This window comes from Oncorhynchus masou, chromosome 5 (assembly GCF_036934945.1).
Source record: "Oncorhynchus masou masou isolate Uvic2021 chromosome 5, UVic_Omas_1.1, whole genome shotgun sequence".
In the NCBI taxonomy this organism is placed as follows: domain Eukaryota; kingdom Metazoa; phylum Chordata; class Actinopteri; order Salmoniformes; family Salmonidae; genus Oncorhynchus; species Oncorhynchus masou.
Genome location: NC_088216.1, coordinates 50101533 through 50126721, shown reverse-complemented (window position 1 = coordinate 50126721; position 25189 = coordinate 50101533). Strand labels below are relative to the sequence as shown.

The window sequence follows — 25189 nt, the reverse complement described above, 5'->3', positions numbered from 1 at the left end:
TCTGCACAATAGTGTGAAAAGGTTATATGTGTGACACCTGTGATTGGTGGTCCTCTGATTGCATGTGATGGAATGGAAGTAATGGTCATTGGCCAGCAATGAAGTCTTGCAGGACAGGGTGGTTGTACCATGTGTTTGACAGGTCAATAATAATAATAAGTCAGCCGTTTGTTTGGCTTAAACATCCACTGCTGTCACAGTAAAAACACTGAGTGACTGGGTTTGTTTTTCCGTCACTGATATCACAGCCCTATAGGGCTAGACATGCTTTACCAGAAACACACACGTCTGTCGAGAGTACAACAAACAAAAAAGTATCTACCTTCCTCTATCCTCATACCATTTTCTCTTGGAACACATGAGCACACGAACAAAAAGAAATAAAAACTGATGATTTTGTGCTTTACAGCACACAAGTTTTACTTACATTCCATGGGGAGCAGAGAGGTGGTGGATCAACACAGACTTATACTGCCCCGCCATCTTTCAGTGGGGATAGACAACATCACACGCACAAACGCTACAATTAGTCTCAAAACCTTCCCAGTCCTACATGGTAATGTAAATAAACACTGTTCACTTGTGGTGGTTGTTGTTATAAAGCACTCTAGGAAAATCAACAGTGGTTTGCTAGCTGCATCCTATCCTTCTATGGGGTAACATACTTCACAAGTAAACACTATTGTAACAACTATTGTAGACCTGGGTTCAAAAGCCATTTGAAATCATTACAAATACTTTAGCTGGGATTGATTGAGCTTGCCTGGCACAATGGAACCAATGGAATAGTGGCAAAACTGCAAACCAGTCCATCTGGCACGCCAGTCAGACTAAAGCAAAAGCTGAAAATATTTGAAATATTTCAAAAATGTTTTTGAAGCCATGTTTGTGAACAACCCGCCAAGAATTCCAGGCCCCGGGTTAAAGAACAATAAAACATTTAAAAATGAGAGAAAGAAAGTTGTTAACATTAAAGGGGAAAAAAAGAGAGAAAACGCTTCTACTCAAAAACAAAGCTTCTTTTCACAGTTAACATTATCCCATTCCATCTCAACAGAGCGGACTGCCATTATATCAGATACGATGCAGCTACATTTTTCTACTAAGCAACAAAACAAAATCATAAATGTGTACAATTAAACAACATTAAGAAGGAGGAAATTAAATTAAAACAATTTCTTCTATTAATCTTGTTTAACTGTTAACATTTCAGAACATTTAATATAAACACTAGTGATGCTTTAGAGCCTACAGTTGCCCTGAGCTTCCTGTAGAATTCTAAAACAGCCTATCACAACACAGTGTCAGAGTTTTCTTTTAGTGCTTCTTGCAAACAACCAATGGTGTGCGTCTGTCTACACAGTGCCATCCAGAGTCTGTTGTCCCAAGTTGCTTGAGTTAGCCTGTTTGATGATGAGAGAGTCGCAGCCGTCCATGTCCTGTTTGCCACACCTACAGAAGCAACACAAGACAGATCAGCATTACCAAGTCATACAGACCAAATTCTCCGGTTGGAGGGAAACAAGGATTTCTGAAAAACTTCAAAGGTTTCCAGATTTGCAACACTATGAAAAAAATGTATTATTCAACCGTAATAGTGTTCTCGTACTGGTCCACATCTGACCCATCAGACGCGTGGTCTTACCCAGAGGTTGGTCCGCTCCCTGTCCTGTCATTGGTCTGCTGCTGGTGCTGCTGCTGGTCCAGCTCTGACAGTAATTTCAGGATACTCAAGGCTGCCTGTGGACCGGATTGGAACATTAGATATAGCCTATATCATAGTTTCCCTAGTGCTTGTGCCAATATATGTCTGATTTAAAGCATCCGGGTCGTGTTGAGGGTACAAGTGAAAAAGGGAAGTATATTATGAACATTTCCAATATGCCCCCCCCCCCCCACCCAATCTATGAAAATGTTTAGCTATGGTGTGTCCTAATGGACAAGATTCTGGTCTAACCATCAGAGCATCTCACCATGTCGTGACAGGACTCCACGTCCTTGCCAATGCCGTGGCTGATAAGAGGCGGCTGGGAGGAGCAGTTGATCAGCGATACAAATTCATTCTTGTTGTTTTTGGGGAAGTCTTTGTAATCCACCTGCAAAGAAAAAAATTGGGTTTTAATAATAACACTCCAAAATACCTGAATAAAAAGTTGTGTCTGGGTGCGTTTGTCCGCACATGCTTGCACGCCTCTGCGTCTGTTTACCTGTAGACCTTGTACGTTGGCTAGGTAGCTGAGCTGTTCAGAGGGTCTGGTCAGGGGTCCGTGAGGTACTAGATGAGCCATACTGTTTTGACTCTTCAGGATGGTATCGGCGGTCAGGGAGGTACCACCGTACAGCAGCTCGTTGGCGATCATGGCCGTCAGGGTGGCCTTAATATAATAACATTAAAAAGGTACAATAAGCAGAGATCTCTCCACCATTTCCTGCTTGCTAAAATTCTAATTCTATGCCTACTACTTTCAAAACAAGCAAGTGTAGAGAATCATTGTACCATCAAAACTGCTGTGAAATATCTTTTAAATAACCAAAAACATTGTATTTTCAGCTGTTTGAAGCCAAAAGTAAAAGACGCAAAAACTAAACTTAACAAGACATAGAGAAAAAGAGAACATAGAACAGATCTATTGCTTTTTACACTTGCTGTCAATAAGAATGACAGATCTATAACTAATTTATATGTGAATTTGGTCAGGTTGCCCAAAAAGTTATACTGCAGCTTTAACAATAATGTTTATTTGCATACTGCGTATCTTTATACCAAGACACATTTACATAAAACAGAACATCAAAGGAATAAAAATATATATACAAAGGAAACCGAACTAAAATAACATCAAGGATAACGTTGATCACTAAAACGCACACTAGACACTGACACACACACCTTGGCAGGGTTGGTCCGGGGGCCGTAACCCTTGTTCTGGTGCCCCAGACTGGGGCTGGCCCCTATAGCCTGGGCCACCTCTGCCACCATGGGCAGGATGCCTGCTGGGAGCTGCTGGTGGCTGAGGTAGGGCTGGCGGTAGTTCTCTGCCTTGGAGCCTGAGAGATAGGGGGCGACAGAGAGACAGACATGTAAAACACTGGAAAGGAGAACGGAACACCCATGTAAAAGATTCCCTGATTTAAAAACCAATCCTAAATCTGTCGTCCCGCACAACACCAAGCCCGCTGGAAGAAGATTGTGAATGACCTATGCTCCATAAAGAGACAAAAGGGTTTAAGTCAAGTAAGTCAAAGCATGTGTAGTTCCAACCCTGCCCCTTAACAACTTACCCAGCGACTGGCTCTCTTCTACAGAGCCCGGCTCGAAGAAGGTCACTTTCCTCCCGTCTCCATTTTTCTTCTGCAGGACCTTGGGTTACATGATCAACAGAAAACGCACACGTCAGTTGGCTGCTCAACGGTCATTCAAGTCAACACAAACTACTCTGCTGTGTACTGCTGGCTAGATGAACACACGAGTAGGGTCTAACTAAACCAGTTGCCTGGCTGGTATGCCTCCGGTGGCTCTTGGGGACATACTGTACCTTTTCGTCCGTTTTGAGCGCAGGTTTGTGGGGCTGAGGCGGAGGCACTTTGAAACCAAGAAGCTCAAGCATCTTCTCTGCTGCGTTCCTCTTCGCTACCTTCTTACTGGGGCCTAAGCCCTCCGCACAATGGCCACACACAGTCACCTGATGACCACAAAACAGGTCAGAATGAAAATAAAATTTGGCCCCCAAGCCTAGATAGACAAACGCAATATGGCGCTAAATTGCCCTCTGATAGGAAGGGTGTCTTGTTTGCCATTTTTGTTCACACTTGTCCAATCCCCTCAGACCTCCACAAGTGCTCTAGGCCTAGAGAATAGGCACTGTGGGGTTGATTTGGTCAAGAGCAGGCTAGGCTATTTGAGCCTCCTGTTTTACCTGCATGACGAACTCCCTGCGTCTGGGCAGCCCCCTCTCCGTCATCATGCTGTACTCTGGCTCCTTCTCTTTCTTAGCCTGCTGGATCTGAGCCAGTCTGCTGATTGGGTTCATGCCCTGCCCATACTCTGGACTGGTCTGCAGCTGGGAGGGGGGGGAGAAGGCAGAAGAAAAGAGAGCGCGAGAAAGAGGGATATTTCTCATTACACACAAGAACAAAGATTCCTTAGAAACAATTTTCCAACTCTACAAAAGCTTTCCTCATCACCCCTCCTTTCCCTCCTGTTGCACGTCCCTTTAAAAATGAATATCTTAGAAGCACTTGTTCTTTTTTTATGACGTACAGTACCTTTAGCTAGCAAATTTACCATCTGGGATAACAAAGATGCTTTACTGCTCTCTACACTCCCTGACCTAATCCCCCTGGTCCTTTCACCTTAATAATGGACTTGGTTTTCTTCTTAATACGTGCTGGCTGAATCTTCTCCACGCTGGGGGACAGCTGGGGCAGTCTCCTCAGTTCCTCCAGCACGGCTGTAGCTGCCAGCTTCTTAGCGATCTTCTTACTCTTGCCCTCGCCCTCGCCACAGAACTCACCCACCGCCACACACACCATGAAGCTCTTCATGTGAGGCGGGCCTGCCTCCTTCAGAACCTGTGGGTCGGAGGAGGAACGACATTAGAGAAAGACAAAACAAATTAGAAATAGGCGTATCAATGGAAAGGTAGGTCATTGAGAGGACAAATTATTTGTTCAAACTGGACTTGATCAACCTAAATGACTGTTAAGCCAATGCAGGACTATAGCCTAACTACCTCAAAGTTGACAGGCATGTTCCTCTTCAGTGCGATCTCAAACACCTGGCTGATTTCTGATTTATTGAAGTTCTCTGTGTCTTCTCCATTCGTCTGAAATCAACAAAGTTTGTGTCAAAACATTTGTCTTACAGCGGAGTTGCTTTGTGTGGCAGTATTGAGTCACATATGTGCCCTTCCTTCACGTTGCGAAGCAGACATGTGTAGTGATCCATGTAGCAGGTGTTGCCTTATGGGTAAAATACTGTACATTTTCCCAAAGTTCCACCCACATTTTCCCAAAAATTCCTGTTGGAGGATTCATGAAATCAGAAGGGAATAAGCAAGGAAGGAATCCTAGAAATGGGACTATTCCAACCAGGATTTCTGGAAAAACCCTGGAACTTTGGAAAAGTTACCAGAATATTCCAACCCTAGCGCTGACCCCAGGCCGCTCTGACCCCAGGCCGCTCTGACCCCAGGCCGCTCTGACCCCAGGCCGCTCTGACCCCAGGCCGCTCTGACCCCAGGCCGCTCTGACCCCAGGCCGCTCTGACCCCAGGCAGCTCTGACCCCAGGCAGCTCTGACCCCAGGCAGCTCTGACCCCAGGCAGCTCTGACCTCAGGCAGCTGCTGCAGCAGTATGGGCTCTTTCTGTAGAGTCTTCAGTGCCTTGGCAGCGGCGTCATGTTTGGCAAGCTGCCGCGTGCGCCCCTTCCCGTGGAACTGCTGGCCCCCGATGTTCAGCTCCATGTGGTACAACACCGGCCCCACCGGGGGAAACGGGTAGTAGTACCTGGCCACACAGAGAAGACAGGATACGCTCAGGTATAGCTTTTACTGAGATGACACCCCCCACCCCAGAGTGGACATACTGTTGCATGGAGCGTTGGTAAGGCCCCGGGGCCCTGATGTTGTAGTTGAAGTTGGATGGTCTCATCCCAGGGTAGGGGTCTATGGGCTTGTACATAGGCTTCACACCTAGCTTCATACAGAAGGCATTCAGCTCCACCGTGTGTGTCATGCAATCTACTGTGGTAGGACACACACACACACACACAGAAAAAACAGAAAAACATTACAGAACAATAGGGACCAAAACTTTAATACACCTGGTGATCAAACTCTTTTGAATGTAGATTACTTAACGCCACTGACTATCAATGTTTCCCCAATCATGACACTTTCATGATACAGCAACTGATGACCTGAGAGCCTCTCAGAAATAAGCACACACACGGGGCCAGGTGTGCTGGGTTCTTGCCTGTGTTGTTGCGGGGGTTGTTCCTCATGCTAGGTTTGGGCAGTGTTGTCTGGGCCAAGGCTGTGGCAGCTGCAGAGTGCTGGGCCTTCTTTATACTGGTCCCCTCTGCCTCCCAGTGCTGATCCCCCAGTGATAACCGCACTGAGAAGATCTGGGGGAGGAAGGAAAGAGACAGAACAGATAGAAGTAGAGAGAGGGATATATCTGTTATTGAAATGAACAAGTATTTAAGAGCAGGGAGGTAGACATTAAAAAGCACAGTGATTACTGATCTCCTAGGGTCATGTCCAGTAGGTAGAAAAGGCCAGAAATTACAAGGTACTATCTGAAATTAAACATGTCCAACAAGAAACATGTACTTTTGTTTTCAGTTGCAAAACCCTTTGCTAAAGTGAGTGTAGCCTAATGAACATGACCCATGTTTGCTAGTGAGTGTCAGTGGTTGGGTTGTTGAGTTACCTTGGAATGAGCTGGTCCTTGCTCACAGAGCAGCTTATACTCAGGCTGGATCTTATTGAAACGGGCTAACTCATTCACCAGACACATGGGGGTCTTCTCTTTAGGGTTTGCCATGTTAGATACTAAAAACAAATTAACAAAATTAGATTGTCCATTGAGAGAGGCACAGAAAGAAAGCTTTGGAGCACACATACAATGCACGCACACCGACAGACCTGTGGAGGTGGGGCTGAATGGCGTGGCTGAGCCCGAGGGCAGGGCTGAGCTCAGGAGCGGGTGACTGGCGCTCTCGGAGGGCAGGGGGCCCGAGGCACAGGGGATACTGTACCCTGGCTGGGGCTGAGACAGCTGCTGCATGGGGCTGGCAGCAGGGCTCGACATAAGGTTACCCGGACACTGGAACTGGGACATACTGGCCAGTTGGGTTTGGTGGAGTCAGGCGGTAGGTAGGTTAAGTCGAGGTGGGAACTCTTCTGTACTGCAGCGATAGATGTTTAAGGTTTATTTGATTGAGGTAAATGACTGCAAAGCTCCGCCTGAAAAGAGGATAACAAAGACAATGGCTTAGACTTAGAGGGGTAGCTTGTTCCCTGCAATTTAAGGTTACAAGATGGTGCCACATTTGCATGACCACAACAACAAAAAACAGTCAGTGCCTTGCACAACTGGCCTTCAGCTTCCTTTGTAGATCCAGCACTGACAGCAACAACAATACAGATTCATTCATTTGTAACACCTAATAACAACCATACATGGAAATGTCATAAGGGTGCTGTAATTTTGCATCACAAAACTAGAATGAATGGACCGCAAAAAATCCAATTAACCGTAAGCTATTTAATCTGTTTCCCTGCAATACAATAACTAGTAACTTAGACATCATCTGGCTGTTGTGACAATCAACAATTCTCTACAGACAGTAGAACTTAATGCACAACTTGCTGAGAGGACACGTTTATAAGAGAAAGTCGTTTGGATGATCTTTGTAAGGTGTGTTCTGCTAGCTACTTAGCTAGCCAGCCAACTAGCTGTCTGGCTATCCAGCTGAACTCGTTCATGTTAATTTCATATACGAACCTTACATACTAACGTTAGGTGTAATTTTTGTTTCTGCAAAACGTTGTCAAGTGTCATTGATTGAGCCGGTCTTGCTAGACAAGTTATTGCAGTTGTGCCGTTTGTTTGCACGCTTGTCAAGTCCAAGTACCGGCGGTAGCTAGTTAGTTAGCCTAGCCAAAGTATCTGGCTAGCTAACAATCTAATTATCTGGTCGACGTCAACACATTTGACACTCATGTCACGTTTATTAGCATTTTAAATATTTTTCTAAAACATTCATTAGCTATATATTGCGCAATAAAAATGTATGAATCCGTCATAAATCTGAAGCAATTCGCTTATCGAACTCCTGCAGGAATTGATCATGGATGTCGAGTCAGGTAGCTCGAGACGCTAGCTAAGCAAACTAGCTAAAGTTAGCTTGTCAAGAGGCATCTAATAAAACCTCACCTCGTTATCTTTCTGTCCAGTTTTTGGTTACTCCATTGGATACGTTACTTTAGTGTTGTATTGGTTTGTTTTTGCTCCAACTGTGTAGGGTTTCCCGTGTGATTTTGGATCAAAATGTTGGTAGTGAAGTGGTGGGGGAAAGGCATACAAGGCAAACACTAAAGAGAATGGCCCAATCTTAGCTGTCTCTTCCGGGAAATGACATCGTTCAGCTAAGAGGAAGTATGCTTGGAAAGTGGGCTACTTTGTAGCTAACGAATGAATGAATTATCATATATTTCCAAGTAGACATTTGAGTGCATATCTTGCTACAGACGAGCACACACATAGCTCCAAAGGCTCTGGAACATTTAGTAAAGAAGACTACATGGTGTTGTAGACTGGTCTCAGATTAGATGTAACATGGTAAACATCAATCCGGGACTCTCAAATTAGTATGGCACATTACATAAAATAAAATGGAAGTAGGTTGTATTGATAGGTGGGTGTATAAAGCGAACGTCTAGCAACCGATAGGATGCGTGTTTGAATCCCATCATGGATAACGTTATCAACTTTGCAAACACTTTTTAGCAGTGGTGTAAAGTACTTAAGTAAAAATACTTAAAAGTACAACTTAAGTCGTTTTTTGTGTTATTTGTACTTTACCATTTATATTTTTGCCAACTTTTACTTCACTACATAACTAAAGAAAATCATGTACTTTTTACTCCATACATTTTCAGTGACACCCAAAAGTACTGGTTACATTTTGACAGGAAAATGGTCCAATTCATGCACTTATCAAGACAACATCCCAGGACATCTCTGTCTCTGATCTTGCGGACTCACTAAAAACACATGCTTTGCTTGAAAATTATGTCTGAGTGTGCTCCTGGCTACCCTTGTCTGTAAATTATGCCTTGAATCGATTCTACCACGCCCAGAAATCTGCTCATTTTATTCTCTGTCCCCAATGCACTAGACAACCAGTTCTGATAGCCTTTGGCCGTGCCCTTATCCTACTCCTCCTCTGTTCCTCTGGTGTTGTAGAGGTTAACGCAGGCCCTGTAGCCCCTAGTTCCACTTCTATTCCCCAGGCGCTATCATTTGTTAAATTCTGTAACCGTAAAAGCCTTGATTTCATGCATGTTAACATCAGAAGCCTCCTCCCTAAGTTTTCCCCCCCGTTGCATTAGCACACTCTGCCAACCCTGATGTCCTAGCCGTGTCTGAATCCTGGCTTAGGAAGGCCACCAAAAATTCTGAAATTTCCATCCCCAACTATATCATTTTCCGCCAAGATAGAACTGCCAAAGGGGGTGGAGTTGCAATCGACTGCAGAGACAGCCTGCAGAGTTCTGTCATGCTAGCCAGGTCTGTGCCCAAACAGTTCGAGCTTCTACTTTAAAAATCCACCTTTCCAGAAACAAGTCTCTCACTATTTCCGCTTGTTACATACCCCCAGCTGCGCCCTGGACATCATATGTGAATTAATTGCCCCCCCCCCCCCCCATTTATCTTCAGAGTTTGTACTGTTAGGTGACCTAAACTGGGATATGCTTAACACCCCGACCATCCTACAATCTAAACTAGATGCCCTCAATCTCACCCAAATTATCATGGAACCTATCAGGTACATTCCCAAATCCGTAAACTCGGGCAACCTCATGGATATCATCCTGACAAAAATGCCCTCTAAATACACCTCTGATCTCAGCGATCACTGCCTCATTGCCTGTGTACGTAATGGGTCTGCGGTCAAACGACCACCCCTCATCACAGTCAAACGCTCCCTAAAACACTTCAGCGAGCAGGCCTTTCTAATCGACCTGGCCCGGGTATCCTGGAAAGATATTGACCTCATTCCGTCAGTAGAGGATGGTTGGTTATTCTTTCAGAGTGCTTTCCTCACCATCTTAAATAAGCATGCCCCATTCAAAAATGCAACATTAACTCAAAAAAGTTCTGGGACACTGTAAAGTCCATGGAGAATAAGAACACCTCCTCCCAGCTGCCCACTGCACGGAAGATAGGAAATAAAGTCACCACTGATAAATCCACATTAATTGAGATTTTCAATAAGCATTTTTCTACGGCTGGCCATGCTTTCCACCTGGCTACTCCTACCCCGGTCAACAGCACTGCACCCCCCACAGCAACTCGCCCAAGCCTTCCCCATTTCTCCTTCAGACAATTCCAGTCAGCTGATGTTCTGAAAGAGCTGCAAAATCTGGACCCCTACAAATCAGCCGGGCGAGACAATCTGGCCCCTTCTTTCTAAAATTATCTGCTGAAATTGTTGCCACCCCTATTACGAGCCTGTTCAACCTCTCTTTCATGTCATCTGAGATTTCCAAAGATTGGAAAGCAGCTGCGGTCATCCCCCTCTTCAAAGGGGGGGGGGGGACACACTCTTGACCCAAACTGCTACAGACCTATATCTATCCTACCCTGCCTTTCTAAGGTCTTCGAAAGCCAAGTCAACAAATAGATTACCGACCATTTCAAATCTCACCATACCTTCTCTGCTATGCAATCTGGTTTCAGAGCTGGTCATGGGTGCACCTCAGCCACGCTCAAGGTCCTAAACGATATCTTAACCACCATCGATAAGAAACATTACTGTGCAGCCGTATTCATTGATCTGGCCAAGGCTTTCGACTCTGTCAATCACCACATCCTCATCGTCAGACTCGGCAGCCTTGGTTTCTCAAATGATTGCCTCGCCTGGTTCACCAACTACTTCTCTGATAGAGTTCAGTGTGTCAAATCTGAGGGTCTGCTGTCCGGACCTCTGGCAGTCTCTATGGGGGTGCCACAGGGTTCAATTCTTGGACCGATTCTCTTCTCTGTATACATCAATGATGTCACTCTTGCTGCTGGTGAGTCTCTGATCCACCTCTACGCAGATGACACCATTCTGTATACTTCTGGCCCTTCTTTGGACACTGTGTTAACCACCATCCAGGCAAGCTTCAATGCCATACAACTCTCCTTCCATGGCCTCCAATTGCTCTTAAATACAAGTAAAACTAAATGCATGCTCTTCAACCGATCGCTGCCTGCACCTGCCCACCTGTCCAACATCACTACTCTGGACGGCTCTGACTTAGAATACGTGGACAACTACAAATACCTAGGTGTCTGGTTAGACTGTAAACTCTCCTTCCAGACCCACATCAAACATCTCTAATCCAAAGTTAAATCTAGAATTGGCTCTCTATTTTGCAACAAAGCATCCTTCACTCATGCTGCCAAACATACCCTTGTAAAACTGTCCATCCTACCAATCCTCGACTTCGGCGATGTCATTTACAGAATAGCCTCCAATACCCTACTCTACAAATTGGATGCAGTCTATCACAGTGCAATCCATTTTGTCACCAAAGCCCCATATACTACCCACCGTTGCGACCTGTACGCTCTTGTTGGCTGGCCCTCGCTTCATACTCGTCGCCAAACCCACTGGCTCCATGTCATGTACAAGACCCTGCTAGGTAAAGTCCCCCCTTATCTCAGCTCGCTGGTCACCATAGCATCACCTACCTGTAGCACGCGCTCCAGCAGGTATATCTCTCTGGTCACCCCCAAAACCAATTCTTTCTTTGGCCGCCTCTCCTTCCAGTTCTCTGCTGCCAATGACTGGAACGAACTACAAAAATCTCTGAAACTGGAAACACTCATCTCCTTCACTAGCTTTAAGCACCAACTGTCAGAGCAGCTCACAGATTACTGCACCTGTACATAGCCCACCTATAATTTAGCCCAAACAACTACCTCTTTCCCTACTGTATTTATTTTGTTTATTTTGCTCCTTTGCACCCCATTATTTTTATTTCTACTTTGCACATTCTTCCACTGCAAATCTTCCATTCCAGTGTTTTACTTGCTATATTGTATTTACTTTGCCACCATGGATGTTTTTTGACTTTACCTCCCTTATCTCACCTCATTTGCTCACATTGTATATAGACTTGTTTATACTGTATTATTGACTGTATGTTTGTTTTACTCCATGTGTAACTCTGTGTCGTTGTATGTGTCAAACTGCTTTGCTTTATCTTGGCCAGGTCGCAATTGTAAATGAGAACTTGTTCTCAACTTGCCTACCTGTTTAAATAAAGGTGAAAAAGAAAAAAAAAATAGATCCAGGAACAAATATAGCCCATGGTTCACTCCAGACCTGATTGCCCTTGACCAGCACAAAAACATCCTGTGGCGTTCTGCATTAGCATCGAGTAGCCCCCATGATATGCAACTTTTCAGGGAAGTTAGGAACCAATACACACAGGCAGTTAGGAAAGCAAAGGCTAGCTTTTTCAAACAGAAATTTTAATACTGAATATAACACATTAGATCTGGTAAAAGATAATACAAAGAAATACAAAAAAAATATATACATATATTTTTGTACCATATTTAAAATGCGAGAGAAAGACCATAATTTATTATTCCAGCCCAGGGCACAATTTAGATGTTGGCCACTAGATGGCAGCAGGGGATGTGCAAAGTTTTTACTGATCCAATGAACTATTGCATGTCTGTTTTTGTATCAAGACTGCCCAAATGTGCCTAATTGGTTTATTAATACAATTTCAAGTTCATAACTGTTCACTCTCAAACAATAGCATGGTATTCTTTCACTGTAATAGCTACTGTATATTGGACAGTGCAGATAGATTAACAATAATTTAATCTTTCTGCCAATATCAGATATGTCTATGTCCTGGGAAATTGTCTTGTTACTTACAACCTCACACTAATCACATTAGCCTACGTTAGCTCAACCGTCCAGCCGGGGGTGGGTGAGGCACCGATCCTGTAGAGGTTAAGTACATTTAAAAGCAAATACTTCAAATCAAATTTTATTTGTCACATGTGCCGAATACAACAGGTCTATTTCACCTTACAGTGAAATGCCTACTTACAAGCCCCTAACCAACAATGCAGTTAAGAAAAATATATATTTTTTAAAGTAAGAGATAAGAATAACAAATAATTAAGAGCAGCAGTAAATAACAATAGTGGGGCTATATACAGGGTGTACCGGTACAGAGTCATTGTGCTGGGGCACAGGCGTCGAGGTAATATGTACATGTATGTAGAGTTATTAAAGTGACTATGGATAAATAATAATAAAATAAGAGAAGCAGCAGCAGCGTATAGGGGGGTCAATTAGCTGTTCAGGAGTCTTATGGCTTGTGGGTAGAAGCTGTTTAGAAGCATCTTGGACCTAGACTTGGCACTCCAGTACCGCTTGCCGTGTGGTAGCAGAGAGAACAGTCTATGACTAGGATGGCTGGAGTCTTTGCCAATTTTTAGGGCCTTCCTCTGACACCACCTGGTATAGAGGTCCTGGATGGCAGGAAGCTTGGCCTCGGTGATGTACTGGGCCGTACGCACTACCCTCTGTAGTGCCTTGCGGTTGGAGACCGAGCAGTTGCCATACCAGGCAGTGATGCAACCCGTCAGGATTCTCTCGATGGGGCAGCTATAAAACATTTTGAGGATCTGAGGACCCATGCCGAGACTTTTCAGTCTTCTGAGGGGAATAGGTTTTGTCATGCCCTCTTCACGACTGTTTTGGTGTGCTTGGACCATGTTAGTTTGTTGGTGATGTGGACGCCAAGGAACTTGAAGCTCTCAACCTGCTCCACTACAGCCCCGGCGATGAGAATGGAGGTGTTCAGTCCTCCTTTTCCTGTAGTCCACAATCATCTCCTTTGTCTTGATCACGTTGGAGGGAGAGGTTGTTATCCTTGCACCACACGGTCAGGTCTCTGACCTCCTCCCTATTGGCTGTCTCATCGTTGTTGGTGATCAGGCCTACCACTGTTGTGTCATCAGCAAACTTAATGATGGTGTTGGAGTCGTGCCTGGCCATGAATTCATGAGTGAACAGGGAGTACAGGAGGGGACTGAGCATGCACCCAAGGGCCCCGGTGTTGAGGATCAGCGTGACAGATGTGTTGTTACCTACCCTTACCACCTGGGGGTGGACCGTCAGGCAGTCCATGATCTCGTTGCAGAGGGAGGTGTTTAATCCCAGGGTCCTAAATTTATGATGAGCTTTGAGGGCACTGTGGTGTTGAACGTTAAACTGCAGTCAATGAATAGCATTTATCACATAGGTGTTCCTTTTGTTCAGGTCTGAAAGGGCAGTGTGGAGTACAATAGATTGCATCATCTGTGGATCGGTTGGGGTGGTATGAAAATTAGAGTGGGTCTAGGGTTTCTGGGATAATGGTGTTTATGTGAGCTATGACCAGCCTTTCAAAGCATTACATGGCTACAGACGTGAGTGCTACATGTCGGTAGTCATTTTGGCAGGTTATCTTAGTGTTCTTGGGCACTGGGACTATGGTGTTATAGACTCCGACAGGGAGAGGTTGAAAATGTCAGGTTAGACACTTGCCAGTTGGTCCGCGCATGCTCAGAGTACACGTCCTGGTAATCCGTCTGGCCCTGTGGCCTTTTGAATGTTGACCTGTTTAAAAGGTCTTACTCACATCGGTTGTGGAGAGCGTGATCACAGTCGTCCAGAACAGCTGAAGCTCTCATGCATGTTTCAGTGTTACATCATTGCAGAAAACACAATTCTACTGCTTCAGAGTCCAATGGCGGAGAGCTTTACACCATTCCAGCCGACGCTTGGCATTGCAAATGGTGATTTTACGCTTGTATGTGGCTGCTCGGTCATGGAAACCCATTTCCTGAAGCTCCCGGCGAACAATTATTGTGCCGATGTTGCTTCCAGAGGCAGTTTGAACTCGGTAGTGAGTGTTGCAACCGAGTTGTTGTTGACTGGGGCAGCTCTAGCAGGGCAGAAATTTGACAAACTGACTTGTTGGAAAGGTAGCGTATTATGATGGCGCCACGTTGAAAGTCACTGAGCTCTTCAGTACAGGCCATTCTACTGTCAATGTTGTGCCTTGGATTTACGTACAGAATAATACAAAATGCTCTGAGAGCATGTTGCAGACAGACAGAAATGAGTGGCCACAACTACAGTATGCGATTCTCCATTAGTGATGGGTCATTTGCAAACTAATGGCTCTTTTAGGTGAACGTTGGGAACCGAATCGCATCAGCTAAAAATATTTGCATATTGTTACTATTTTTTGAGATTCAAAAAACAGATTATCTGAAAATAAGTTACAAAATTACTAATTTCCCTTTTTTGCAGGTGATCTAATAACTTGGCCAGGTAAACATTTATTTGAATGTAAGACGATGTGACATAATGGTCGCTGACTTTTTGGGCTTTACATTAGATTTTTAAAAATGTCATGGTGCTAGGTACATTTTTAAGCATTTTGAACAAAGAGCCATTGGGAGTCAAATAAGTGTCTTATACGTGAATGGAGTCAAATGATAATGCTCATAATAAACCTAATGGTGCATGGATTGATCAAACAAACAAATCAAACGAAACCACCATAATTGTCCCCACCACATTTATTTTGTCAGTAAATGACCATAAGCTGCAAAGAACTTTAACTTACATTGAGAAATCTTCACAACCATGATACAAAAGAGAAAAATCACACACACACAAACCTAAGATTATTATGCTCAAAAATATAAAATCCATGATTGATTCACTATAAAATATTGCTTCTCTATAACCATATTTTTCTTCCTGTGTCTGTCCACTCATGAGGACAGTGAGAGAGAGACAATAGCTGTGTTTGAGAGCATCAAAAACATGATGTATCATGGGTAAATTGTGACCGACTGATGTACAAGTAATAATGACTCCTTATTTACGATGCAAGATCAATAGTAGATCAGTCAGTCAGCAGTCGCCTGCACTGTCGAACATTTCACATTTACATTTTAGTCATTTAGCAGATGCTCTTATCCAGAGCAACTTACAGTAGTGAGTGCATAATTGTACTTTTTCATACTGATCACCTGTGGGATTCGAACCCATAACCTTGGCGTTGCAAGCGCCATACTCTAACAAAAGCCACACAGGACCCAAACAAGCCCAGTGGTTGCATAGCCGCGCGAAGTATGGGTGCGGAGGGTGCTGCAGCACCCCCTGAGAAATCCCCCAAAATAATCACAGCAAATATATATATATATTTTTTCTCTCCACAAAATTAGTGTACTGGGACTTTACTAGTCCTGTATTAGTGGACCACTTGCTGTCTGTTGCGTGGGAAAGATGTGGTTAGATAATATGTTAAACACCTATCCAGGCATTGTGAGATCTGGCAGGTGTCTGCAATGAAGTCAGCCAGGAACACGGCCAGTAGTTTGAGGTTTTTACATGTTGTACGCCTGCCGTATGTTCAGTGAGTCTCGAAGCATCAGGTCCCGCAGGCGCCACAGTGCATCTGCCATCGTCTTGTGGGCTCCCTTGCTCTTCAGCCAATGGGAAGGGAGCCTGCTCTCCTGGTCTTTGGACAGGTGGGCATCTCTCCGACGCGCTGTGGAAATGACAGACGTTTACCCATTTTGCTCACAACACACACCCACAAACAGAAGTGTAGAAACTCAGCAATAAAGGACACCTAAGAGGACAGCTATTCAAGAGACCAATAATACATGGGAGTAGAGGGAGAAGGAAAGTGTTGCGCTCAATTCATTGGAGTTAATTCAGTATGCTGCAGTACAGGTGCATAGAGAAGAACAGCACATTTGTGATTAGAAATATACCTTTGAGAGATTGGTCCCACTTGCTGACTGTGTCCGTCTCTGCGTTCAAGCCCTCAATGTACTTGAGGTAGGCCTCAGAGTGAAGCACCCTCTGTGTCTTGGGCGGTGGAGCCACAAACATGGGAGTCATGGGCTGGAGATGAGAGGGCTGGCCAAGCTGGCCTGGGTAGGGTGGAGGAGCCTGCTGCCCCGGGCTAAACATCCCAGGCTGAAGGGAGATACAGGAAAACATAATAAGAGCACTGCTTTTCCACTGCATTTGGGTACAATATACCGTGTATGGAACTAATGAGTGCAGTTGCTCATTGGTAGTTCTTAGTAATAAGTTAGGCTTTTACCTGTTGCATGTAGTAGTGGCCTCCAGGACTTCCTTGCATGCCATTCATACCAGGACCCATCATACCTATCACAAAAGCAATGAGTTTCCAGACACAACAACATGCATTGTTAGTGTAGGATGTATAACATGGTGGATGTGCATAGAATGCATGCTGTAGAATAAATGTGTTCGCTTCTTTATTTGTAGTCATATAGCTCCACATGCATTACATGTTTGTTCATGTGTTAATTGAGCTGACCATGGATTCCGAGACATGCGAGCAGATGGAACAGGGTAATACTGTGCGAATGTGTAGAGGAGAGGTAAAGGATGGTGGAACCCCTGTAGAGAAGGTCGCTACCCACTAGTGCCTACAGAAAGTCTACAAACCCCCCCTTGGATTTCTTCATATTTTATTGTGTTACAAAGTGGGATTAAAATGGATTTAAGTGTCATTTTTGTCAATGATCTACACAAAATACTGTCAAAGTGAAAAAAATGTATATTTTAGATAAAGAAAAAATAAAACACCTTGAAGTTCATAAGTGTTCACCCCACAAGTCAATACATGTTTGAAACACCTTTGGCAGCAATTACAGCTGTGAGTCTTCTTGGCTAAGTCTCATAAGAGTTTTGCACACCTGCATTGGGCAATACCTGCAAATTATTAATAAAAAAAAAAATTCAAGCTCTGTCAAGGTGTTGGGGGATCATGGCTCGACAGCCATTTTCAAGTCTTGCCACAGATTTTCAAGGAGAATTAGGTCAAAACTGTGACTTGGACACTCAGGAACATTCACAGTCTTCTTGGTGAGCAACTCCAGCGAAAGCTTTGGCTTTGTGTTGTAGGTTATTGTCCAGCTGAAAGGTGAATTCCTCTCCCAGTGTCTGGTGGAAAGCAGACTGAAGCAGGTTTTCCTTTAGGCTTTTGCCTGTGCTTAGCTCCATACAGTTTATTTTCATTCTGAAAAACTCCCCAAGCATACCCATACCATGATGTAGCCACCACCATGCTTGAAAATAAGGACGCAGTTACTTAGTGATGTGTTGTGGTTGCTTTGCATTTAGGCCAAAAAGTGTATTCCTTTATATCATTTTCTTATCACTTTGATATTATGGAGTATTAGGTGTCGATCAATGACAAAAAATTACAATTAATTTGTACACTTTCGATAGGCACTGTAGCTCTGATGCAGAGCAATAGAATGTCCAGCTACCTTCTTTACTTTTCAAAGTGTTTTGTTCTGCAACCTGGACCTCGCCAACTCAAGTATACATTTTCCCATCTCGGAACAGACAGACAGAGACCAGGCTTGGCAGCCTGAATGGTCAGTGGGCCACCACAGCACAGCCTGTCTGTGGACCAGGTAAACCCCTCCAGCAGGAGAGACCAAGACATGACTGACTGGAAGCTACTGACTGACCAGGACAGGTGTGGCCTTGGCCTGGAGTGGAAGGTGGGTGGGGTCCTTACCCGGGTAGGGCATGCCAGGGTGGTACCCAGGCATACCTGGCTGGAGGTGTTGGGGGGGCATCGGGCCCATATGGTGAGGTGGCATTGGGCCCATACCCAGCAAGCCCTCATGGGGGCCCTGCATGGGCATGCCGTAGGGGGGGCCGTAAGCTCCCATCATGCCTTAGGAGGAGGAGGCGGGGCCGGGAATGACAACAACAACGATACCCATGCATAAGTGACATGCAACTGACTATCCAAAAGACATGCACTACATATTAATGAATGATAAAATATTATGTTAAACAAGCTAGTAAGTAAAACAAGAATGGATGTTACTGTAAAGAAGAGTTTAAAATAATACAAATACTATTTCTGGTCATGCAGTTGATTTGGATCATGCAAACTCTGATTCAATGCATTTGATGCAAAACAAAATATAAAACAGGGATGAAATACTAAATTAAAATTAGCAGCAACAGAGACAAAAACAATCAGCCTATAATGAGGATGCAGTTGAAAGCCACTGGGCAATTTCTGGATAGGGGAAGAGGGTAAATACATGAAGGTTGAATTGTTTTAGCAGTCCAGCTTCATTATTTCCCAGGTAGCTGCTAAGTCCCAAGCAATGGTGCCATCTCCCTGAATCCCAAATCTCCCCTAGCCACTACCCTTTAGAGAGACTGTAGATCTGGGTGCTTAGGGGCTAGTGGTTGATTTGGGATGTCGGTCTCTGTGAGGAAGGGGTTACCTGGACCAGGCATCATTCCCATGTGGCTAGGCGAAGGCACCACCCCCATCATGGACCCTACTAGGGTACCTGCTCTCGGGGATGCTTGCTGCTGGGCTGCCCTCTCCTTCTCCTGACGCTCCACCACCCTGGCTGCCCGCTCTGGAACAAACAACAATACGCAGACATGGATTAATTCACAACGCTAACACTGAAGGGACATAACACTCCAAGTTTGTCAGATGTTTGGCTAGGGATATGGACTAGTGTATTTTGTTTTGTCGACATTTGGAAAGTTTACCTTCCAATTAGCTGTTTCTAGCAGGCCTGACGTGACATTTTTTTATCCAACATGTACTTTACTCGCATGAAAAGGTAGGATGGAAACCTGGTTATTGTCATCACCAATCTGATTGCAGATCTCAACCGGTGTATGAATCCCACTGGTGAAACAAAGTCTCCATAGAGATGTTTCAGTACTAGCATGCTTCACTGGCCTTCCTACCTTCATACTCTACTTTCTTGGGAGCCTCCAGGTTCCTCCACTCGGTGCCCACCAGACGGCTGAGCTCCCCGAAGGAGAAATCAGGGTGGCGGGTCTTGATGACCGAACGCATCTCACTGCTGAATAGGATATAACCACTCATGTTGACCTTCCTCTTGGCTCCTTCCTTCTTAGACACACCCTTCGCCTTGGGAGTGGACTGTGAGAGAAACAGGGGGTAGACCAGTCAATGAACAGTAACACCCATGTTAATTAAGTCACACCCCTGCATAAACCTAATTAGCATAATACATACACCCCATAACATCCATCTGTATAAAGCTAAAGATGTGGGTTTTGTCAATGTTGTGGCATCTGTCAATGTTGGCCTTCCGTATCTGCGGTGAAAGGTGGCAGAGCTACAGGGGTGTTTGTCAGACGAGGAGACATCCTGAAAATCTTTCTCACGAAAACATCTGTAGTGTCCAAAAGATAGAGAGAGATAGCTATATACAGTGCATTCGGAAAGTATTCAGACCCCTTGACATTTCCCACATTTTGTTACGTTACAGCCATACCAAAATTGATTAAAATGGTTATTTTCCCTCAATCTACACACAGTACCCCATGATGACAAAGCAAAAACATGTTTTTATACATTTTTGCAAATGTATAAAAAAACAAAAACATTTACATAAGTATTCAGACCCTTTACTCAGCACTTTGTTGAAGCACCATTGGTAGCAATTACAGCCTCAAGTCTTCTTGGGTATGACGCTACAAGCTTGGCACACCTGTATTTGGGGAGTGTTTCCCATTCTTCTCTGCAGATCGGGCTGTCATGTGCCTTTTAAATGAGGAGTGGCTTCCGTCTGGCCACTCTACCATAAAGGTGTGATTGGTGGAGTGCTGCAGAGATGGGAGAACCTTCCAGAAGGACAACCATCTCCACAGAGAAACTCTGTCAGAGTGACTGACCATTGGGTTCTTGGAAACGTCCATCACAAAGGCCCTTCTCCCCCGATAGTGCAGCTTGGCCGGGCGGCCAGCTCCAGGACTAGTCTTGGTGGTTCCAAACTTCATCCTTTCAAGAATGGTGGAGGCCACTGTGTTATTGGGGACCTTCATTGCTGCAGAAGTGTTTTGGGACCCTTCCCCAGATCTGTGCCTCGACACAATCCTGTCTCAGAGCTCTATGGACAATTCCTTCGACCTCAAGGCTTGGTTTTGGCTCTGACTGGGACATTCTATAGAGAGGTGTGTGCGCCTTTCCAAATCATGTCCAATCAATTGAATGTACCACAGGTTGACTTCAATCAAGTTGAGGAAACATCTCAAGAATGATCAATAGAAACAGGATGCCCCTGAGCTCAAATTCAAGTCACATAGCAAAGGGTCTGAATACTTACAGTACCAGTCAAAAGTTTGGACACAACTACAAGGGTTTTTCTTTATTTTTTACTATTTATAATTTTAGAATAATAGTGAAGACAGCAAAACTATGAAATAACACATGAAATGATGTAGTAACCAAAAGAAGTGCTAAACAAATTAAATATTTTATATTTGAAATTCCTCAAAGTAGCCACCCATTGTCTTGATGACAGCTTTGCTTGTCATTCTCTCAACGAGCTTCATGAGGTAGTCACCTGGAATGCATTTCAATTAACAGGTCTGCCTCATTAAAAGTTAATTTGTGGAATTTCCTTCCTTCTTAATACGTTTGAGCCAATAAGGTACGGGTGGTATACAGAAGATAACCCTATTTGGTAAAAGACCAAGTCCATATTATGGCAATAACAGCCCCAAATTTTTTTTCTCACCTTTATTTAACCAGGTAGGCTAGTTGAGAACAAGTTCTCATTTGCAACTGCTACCTGGCCAATAAGCAAAGAGAAACGACAGTTTCATTACTTTAAGACATGAAGATCAGTCAATCCAGAAAATTTCAAGAACTTTGAAAGTTTCTTCAAGTGCAGTCGCAAAAACCATCAAGCGCTATGATGAAACTGGCTCACAGGAGGACCGTCACAGGAAAGGAATACCTAGAGTTACCTCTGCTGTTCATTACAGTTACCAGCCTCAGAAATCTGCAATTAACTGCACCTCAGATTGCAGCCCAAATAAATGCTTCAGAGTTCAAGTAACAGATACATTTCAACATCAACTGTTCAGAGGAGACTGGGGCGAAATCAGGTCTTCATGGTCGAATTGCTACTAAAGGACACCAATAAGAAGAATAAACTTGCTTGGGCCAAAAAACACGAGAAATGGACATTAGTCCGGTGGAAAGCTGTCCTTTGGTCTGATGAGTCCAAACCTGAGATTTTTGTGTCTTTGTGAGACGCGGAGTAGGTGAACGGATGATCTCCGCATGTGTGGTTCCCACCGTGAAGCATGGAGGAGTGATGGTGTGGAGGTGCTTTGCTGGTTACACGGTCTGTGATTTAGTTACAATTCAAGGCACACTTAACCAGCATGGCTACCACAGCAGCAATACGCCACCCATCTGGTTTGTGCTTAGTGGAACTATAATATTTTCCCCAAACAGGACAATGACCCAAAACACACCTCCAGGCTGTGTAAGGGTTATTTGACAAAGAAGAAGAGTGATGGGGTGCTGCATCAGATGACCTGGCCCCACAATCACCCTATTTGAGATGGTTTGGGATTAGTTGGACCGCAGAGTGAAGGAAAAGCAGCCAACAACTGCTCAGCATATGTGGGAACTCCTTTAAGACTGTTGGAAAAACATTCCTCATGAAGCTGGTTGAGAGAATGGCAAGAGTATGCACAGCTGTCATCAAGGCAAAGGGTGGCTACTTTGAATATGAACTTTTTTGGTTACTACATGATTCCATATGTTTCTTAGTTTTGATGTCTAAACAATTATTCTACAATGTAGAAAATAGTAAAAATAAAGAAAAACCCTTGAATGAGTATGTGTGTCCAAACTTTTGACTGTTACCATATATACATACATACATACATACATACCATACCATACCATACCATACCATACACACCTAAAGGGGACTTAAATCTAAATCAAATAGCTAAATTATCCTTTGTATCACCATCTTAAAACAATTCCATATGTTAGCTTAGTAGAAGTTTTAAGATCTTGGGGTAATGATGGTAATGGGTGTAAAATTTGCATAGAGCTGTGTGTGATGCATGACTGGCTGAATGGAGGTGTTAGGTGGGAGTAGGCATACGAACTGGATGCCTGGATAAAAGTAAGACACTGGGCCAAGGATGTGTGAATGGCTGTATATGAGGAAGGGATAAGATATTTGGGGCGAGGAGAGGCGTGTGTGTGTGTGGAAGGGTACAACAGTTGGGCATTCAGTGTGTGTGGGTGTTTGTAAGACCTGGGGAGGAGGGGTATAAGGCATGATGTCCAAATCGCTTGCCAGAGGAGTCTGAATGGTGGGCATGGAGGGGGTCTCTGGAGCCTCGTCCTCATCCTCCAGGTCATCCAGATCCTCATCCCCCTGATCCATGTCTGCCAGTTTCAGCTCCAGCTCCTCAATCTTCTTATTCAGCAGAGGAGACGGCTCCTTCTGGGGCACTATCAACTTCCTGGATATGGACCAATCAGAGAAGAGGGTTGATACCAGCTAAACAAGAAAATCACAAGTGCTATCTATTGAACCAAGTCTTTGGCTACAGTCCAATTCTCTTCCCTTGTTCTCCCTGAAGTAAGCAGAGAAGCTTCCTTAGCCTGTATATACACACACCAGTCCAATCCACGTGGGGGAGTGAATTAGTTTAGGGCACACTTCAGGAGGAGGAAGGGGATAGGGCTTGTGAGTCACTCCCACCTGAAGTAGTAGACCTCGTCGTCCACCACCTTAGCGTGGAGGGAGAAGCGCTTCAGGCCCTTAAACTTCTTCATCTGCTTCTCACTCTCAATGTAACGGCTCTCACACAGAAACACGTCCTCCTCAGACACCTCAGTGGGCCGACAAGACAGGTAGTCCTTAAAGGACGACACCACACATTTACCTGCAGGACGGAGGGATGGAGAGAATGATGGTTAATTATAGGGCCAATTATACTGCTATTGAACCTAGTATTCCAGGGGGTACTTGATGTCTGAAACAGTTTGAATGTCTGAAACTAGTATAGCAAAGGTTTGATATTGGAAACAACTATAATGAATGCATGTTGAGTGTAGAGAGGATGCGGAAGGCAGTGCAGAAGCCGAGCAAAGTAGTAAGGTACCTATGACGCAGGTCATGGGGCAGGCCTCCTCCACGTTGCTGAGGAACACCTCTCTCTTGTAGAACATCCTGGTGGGCTCGTGTCCCGTCTCCTCTGGGTGTATGAAGATGGGTCCAAAGAAAAATGCTGCGCCATCGCGCACCCACAGCTTCTCTATCCTGTTACAGTTCAATCCATTAAAATAGCCCTGTTGGCTTCCTAATGGCCACATTCACAGGCATACACCACATCTCCATACTCAAAACACAAAGGGTTTATCTCAATCCACATTTCTGTGATTTCTTATCTCCTCAACTGCATTGGAGGAGTAAGGTCACAGGTCCCTCCCCTCGGACCATGTCCTCCAATGCATTTTTGAGAAAGAGGCGATAGGATGAGAGTAATCGAGGAAAGAGAAAGAGCCACCGACACCATCAACACATTACAAAAGAGTTTTGAAGCGAAACCAAATACCACGAGGTGTGTTTGACGTACCTGCCGACACGGGGTTTAACGAGACCATGTGACTGGACGTAGACACAGTCTCCCACCTTCAGCCACATGTTGTTGTTGTGGAGCTGGTCGTAGTACTGACAGCCTGGCTCCCCTCCACTCATCTCTACCGGGACATCCTCAAGCTCCTACACACAGTCACATAGTATGAGAGCACACACTCAGTAGCACCGGTACACTTTTTTACACTATCGTGTCAACACAAACCCGTATTGTGCCGACTCAGATATTTTCCTTTCACGGCGTCCTTTCCAACACCGCTCCAGCAACTATGGTGCGTAACCAACACAGCTTGCTTTGTTCAGTTCGGCTCAACAATATGGAATGGGTACGTTAATACATTCCAATGTTTCAGTGTTGTTTACGATGAAATTATAGATAAGTAGTAAGGATGAATGGTTCGAATCCGGTTATCGAGATTAATCTCCCAAAATAACTCCCCTTTCCCGGGATAAATAACTGTGAGAAACCGGTAAATTATAATAATAAATGACCGACATGAACAGCATGGAGTGATATGGAACTGTTAAATGATATGCAATGTCTAAATCTGGCTTCTCTACAGCCTGTATGATGAATCAGGGTGGGGACAGACAGTCCATCTCAGTATGGAGTCAGTTCACAATGTACGTAGACCCATCATGGTAACTTTTTTCTTGTGACAGGTAGGCCTACATTTGCTGCAGCATAGCCTATGCTACAGTAATATAAAGACCGAATGCATGTCTAAATTTACCAATCTCTATCTGGCTTTCGGGAGTCACTTTGGTTTTTTAAAATTGTAAAGATACATTTTTTTAAATTGCAGTTGCTGAGTCTTAAAAACAGCCTATCACTCGAATATCATTCTCTCGCATTCAAATCGCATCCTAGAGATCTCTCTCTCAT

General features: G+C 44.4%; 2 protein-coding genes across 7 annotated transcripts in view; both read right to left on the bottom strand.

Annotated features, from left to right (window-relative positions):
• Positions 1-391: 391 nt before the first annotated feature.
• LOC135539761 (double-stranded RNA-binding protein Staufen homolog 1-like) lies at positions 392-8131 on the bottom strand. Of its 3 annotated transcripts, none has more exons than XM_064965860.1 (16): positions 7945-8131; positions 6651-6971; positions 6436-6557; positions 5977-6127; positions 5588-5744; positions 5334-5508; positions 4734-4826; positions 4354-4572; positions 3918-4061; positions 3537-3683; positions 3283-3361; positions 2891-3048; positions 2208-2375; positions 1974-2096; positions 1646-1740; positions 392-1452 (listed from the first exon to the last, which is right to left on the bottom strand). In XM_064965860.1, exons 2-16 carry the CDS (start codon positions 6844-6846, stop codon positions 1356-1358), a joined length of 2124 nt encoding a protein of 707 aa, XP_064821932.1. In that variant the 5' UTR covers positions 6847-6971; positions 7945-8131; the 3' UTR covers positions 392-1355. The 3 variants fall into 3 exon arrangements, with proteins under 3 accessions (XP_064821932.1, XP_064821934.1, XP_064821933.1); XM_064965862.1 differs by having other exon boundaries at positions 3918-4055; XM_064965861.1 differs by having other exon boundaries at positions 5588-5741.
• Positions 8132-15366: 7235 nt separating this feature from the next.
• The window catches only part of pbrm1l (polybromo 1, like), a 38473-nt gene continuing 28650 nt past the window's right edge, over positions 15367-25189 (bottom strand). Inside the window, exons 22-31 of one of the 4 annotated variants that reach the window (XM_064965856.1) lie at positions 24284-24429; positions 23810-23967; positions 23407-23590; positions 22954-23164; positions 19601-19799; positions 19117-19257; positions 18387-18548; positions 16932-16996; positions 16594-16801; positions 15367-16364 (exon numbers count right to left, since the gene is read on the bottom strand). In XM_064965856.1, coding sequence (XP_064821928.1) covers positions 16201-16364; positions 16594-16801; positions 16932-16996; positions 18387-18548; positions 19117-19257; positions 19601-19799; positions 22954-23164; positions 23407-23590; positions 23810-23967; positions 24284-24429 — 1638 coding nt within the window. In that variant the 3' untranslated portion in view covers positions 15367-16200. The remainder of the gene's footprint in view (positions 16365-16593; positions 16802-16931; positions 16997-18386; positions 18549-19116; positions 19258-19600; positions 19800-22953; positions 23165-23406; positions 23591-23809; positions 23968-24283; positions 24430-25189) is intronic. The other 3 variants (XM_064965857.1, XM_064965858.1, XM_064965859.1) reach the window with 3 other exon arrangements.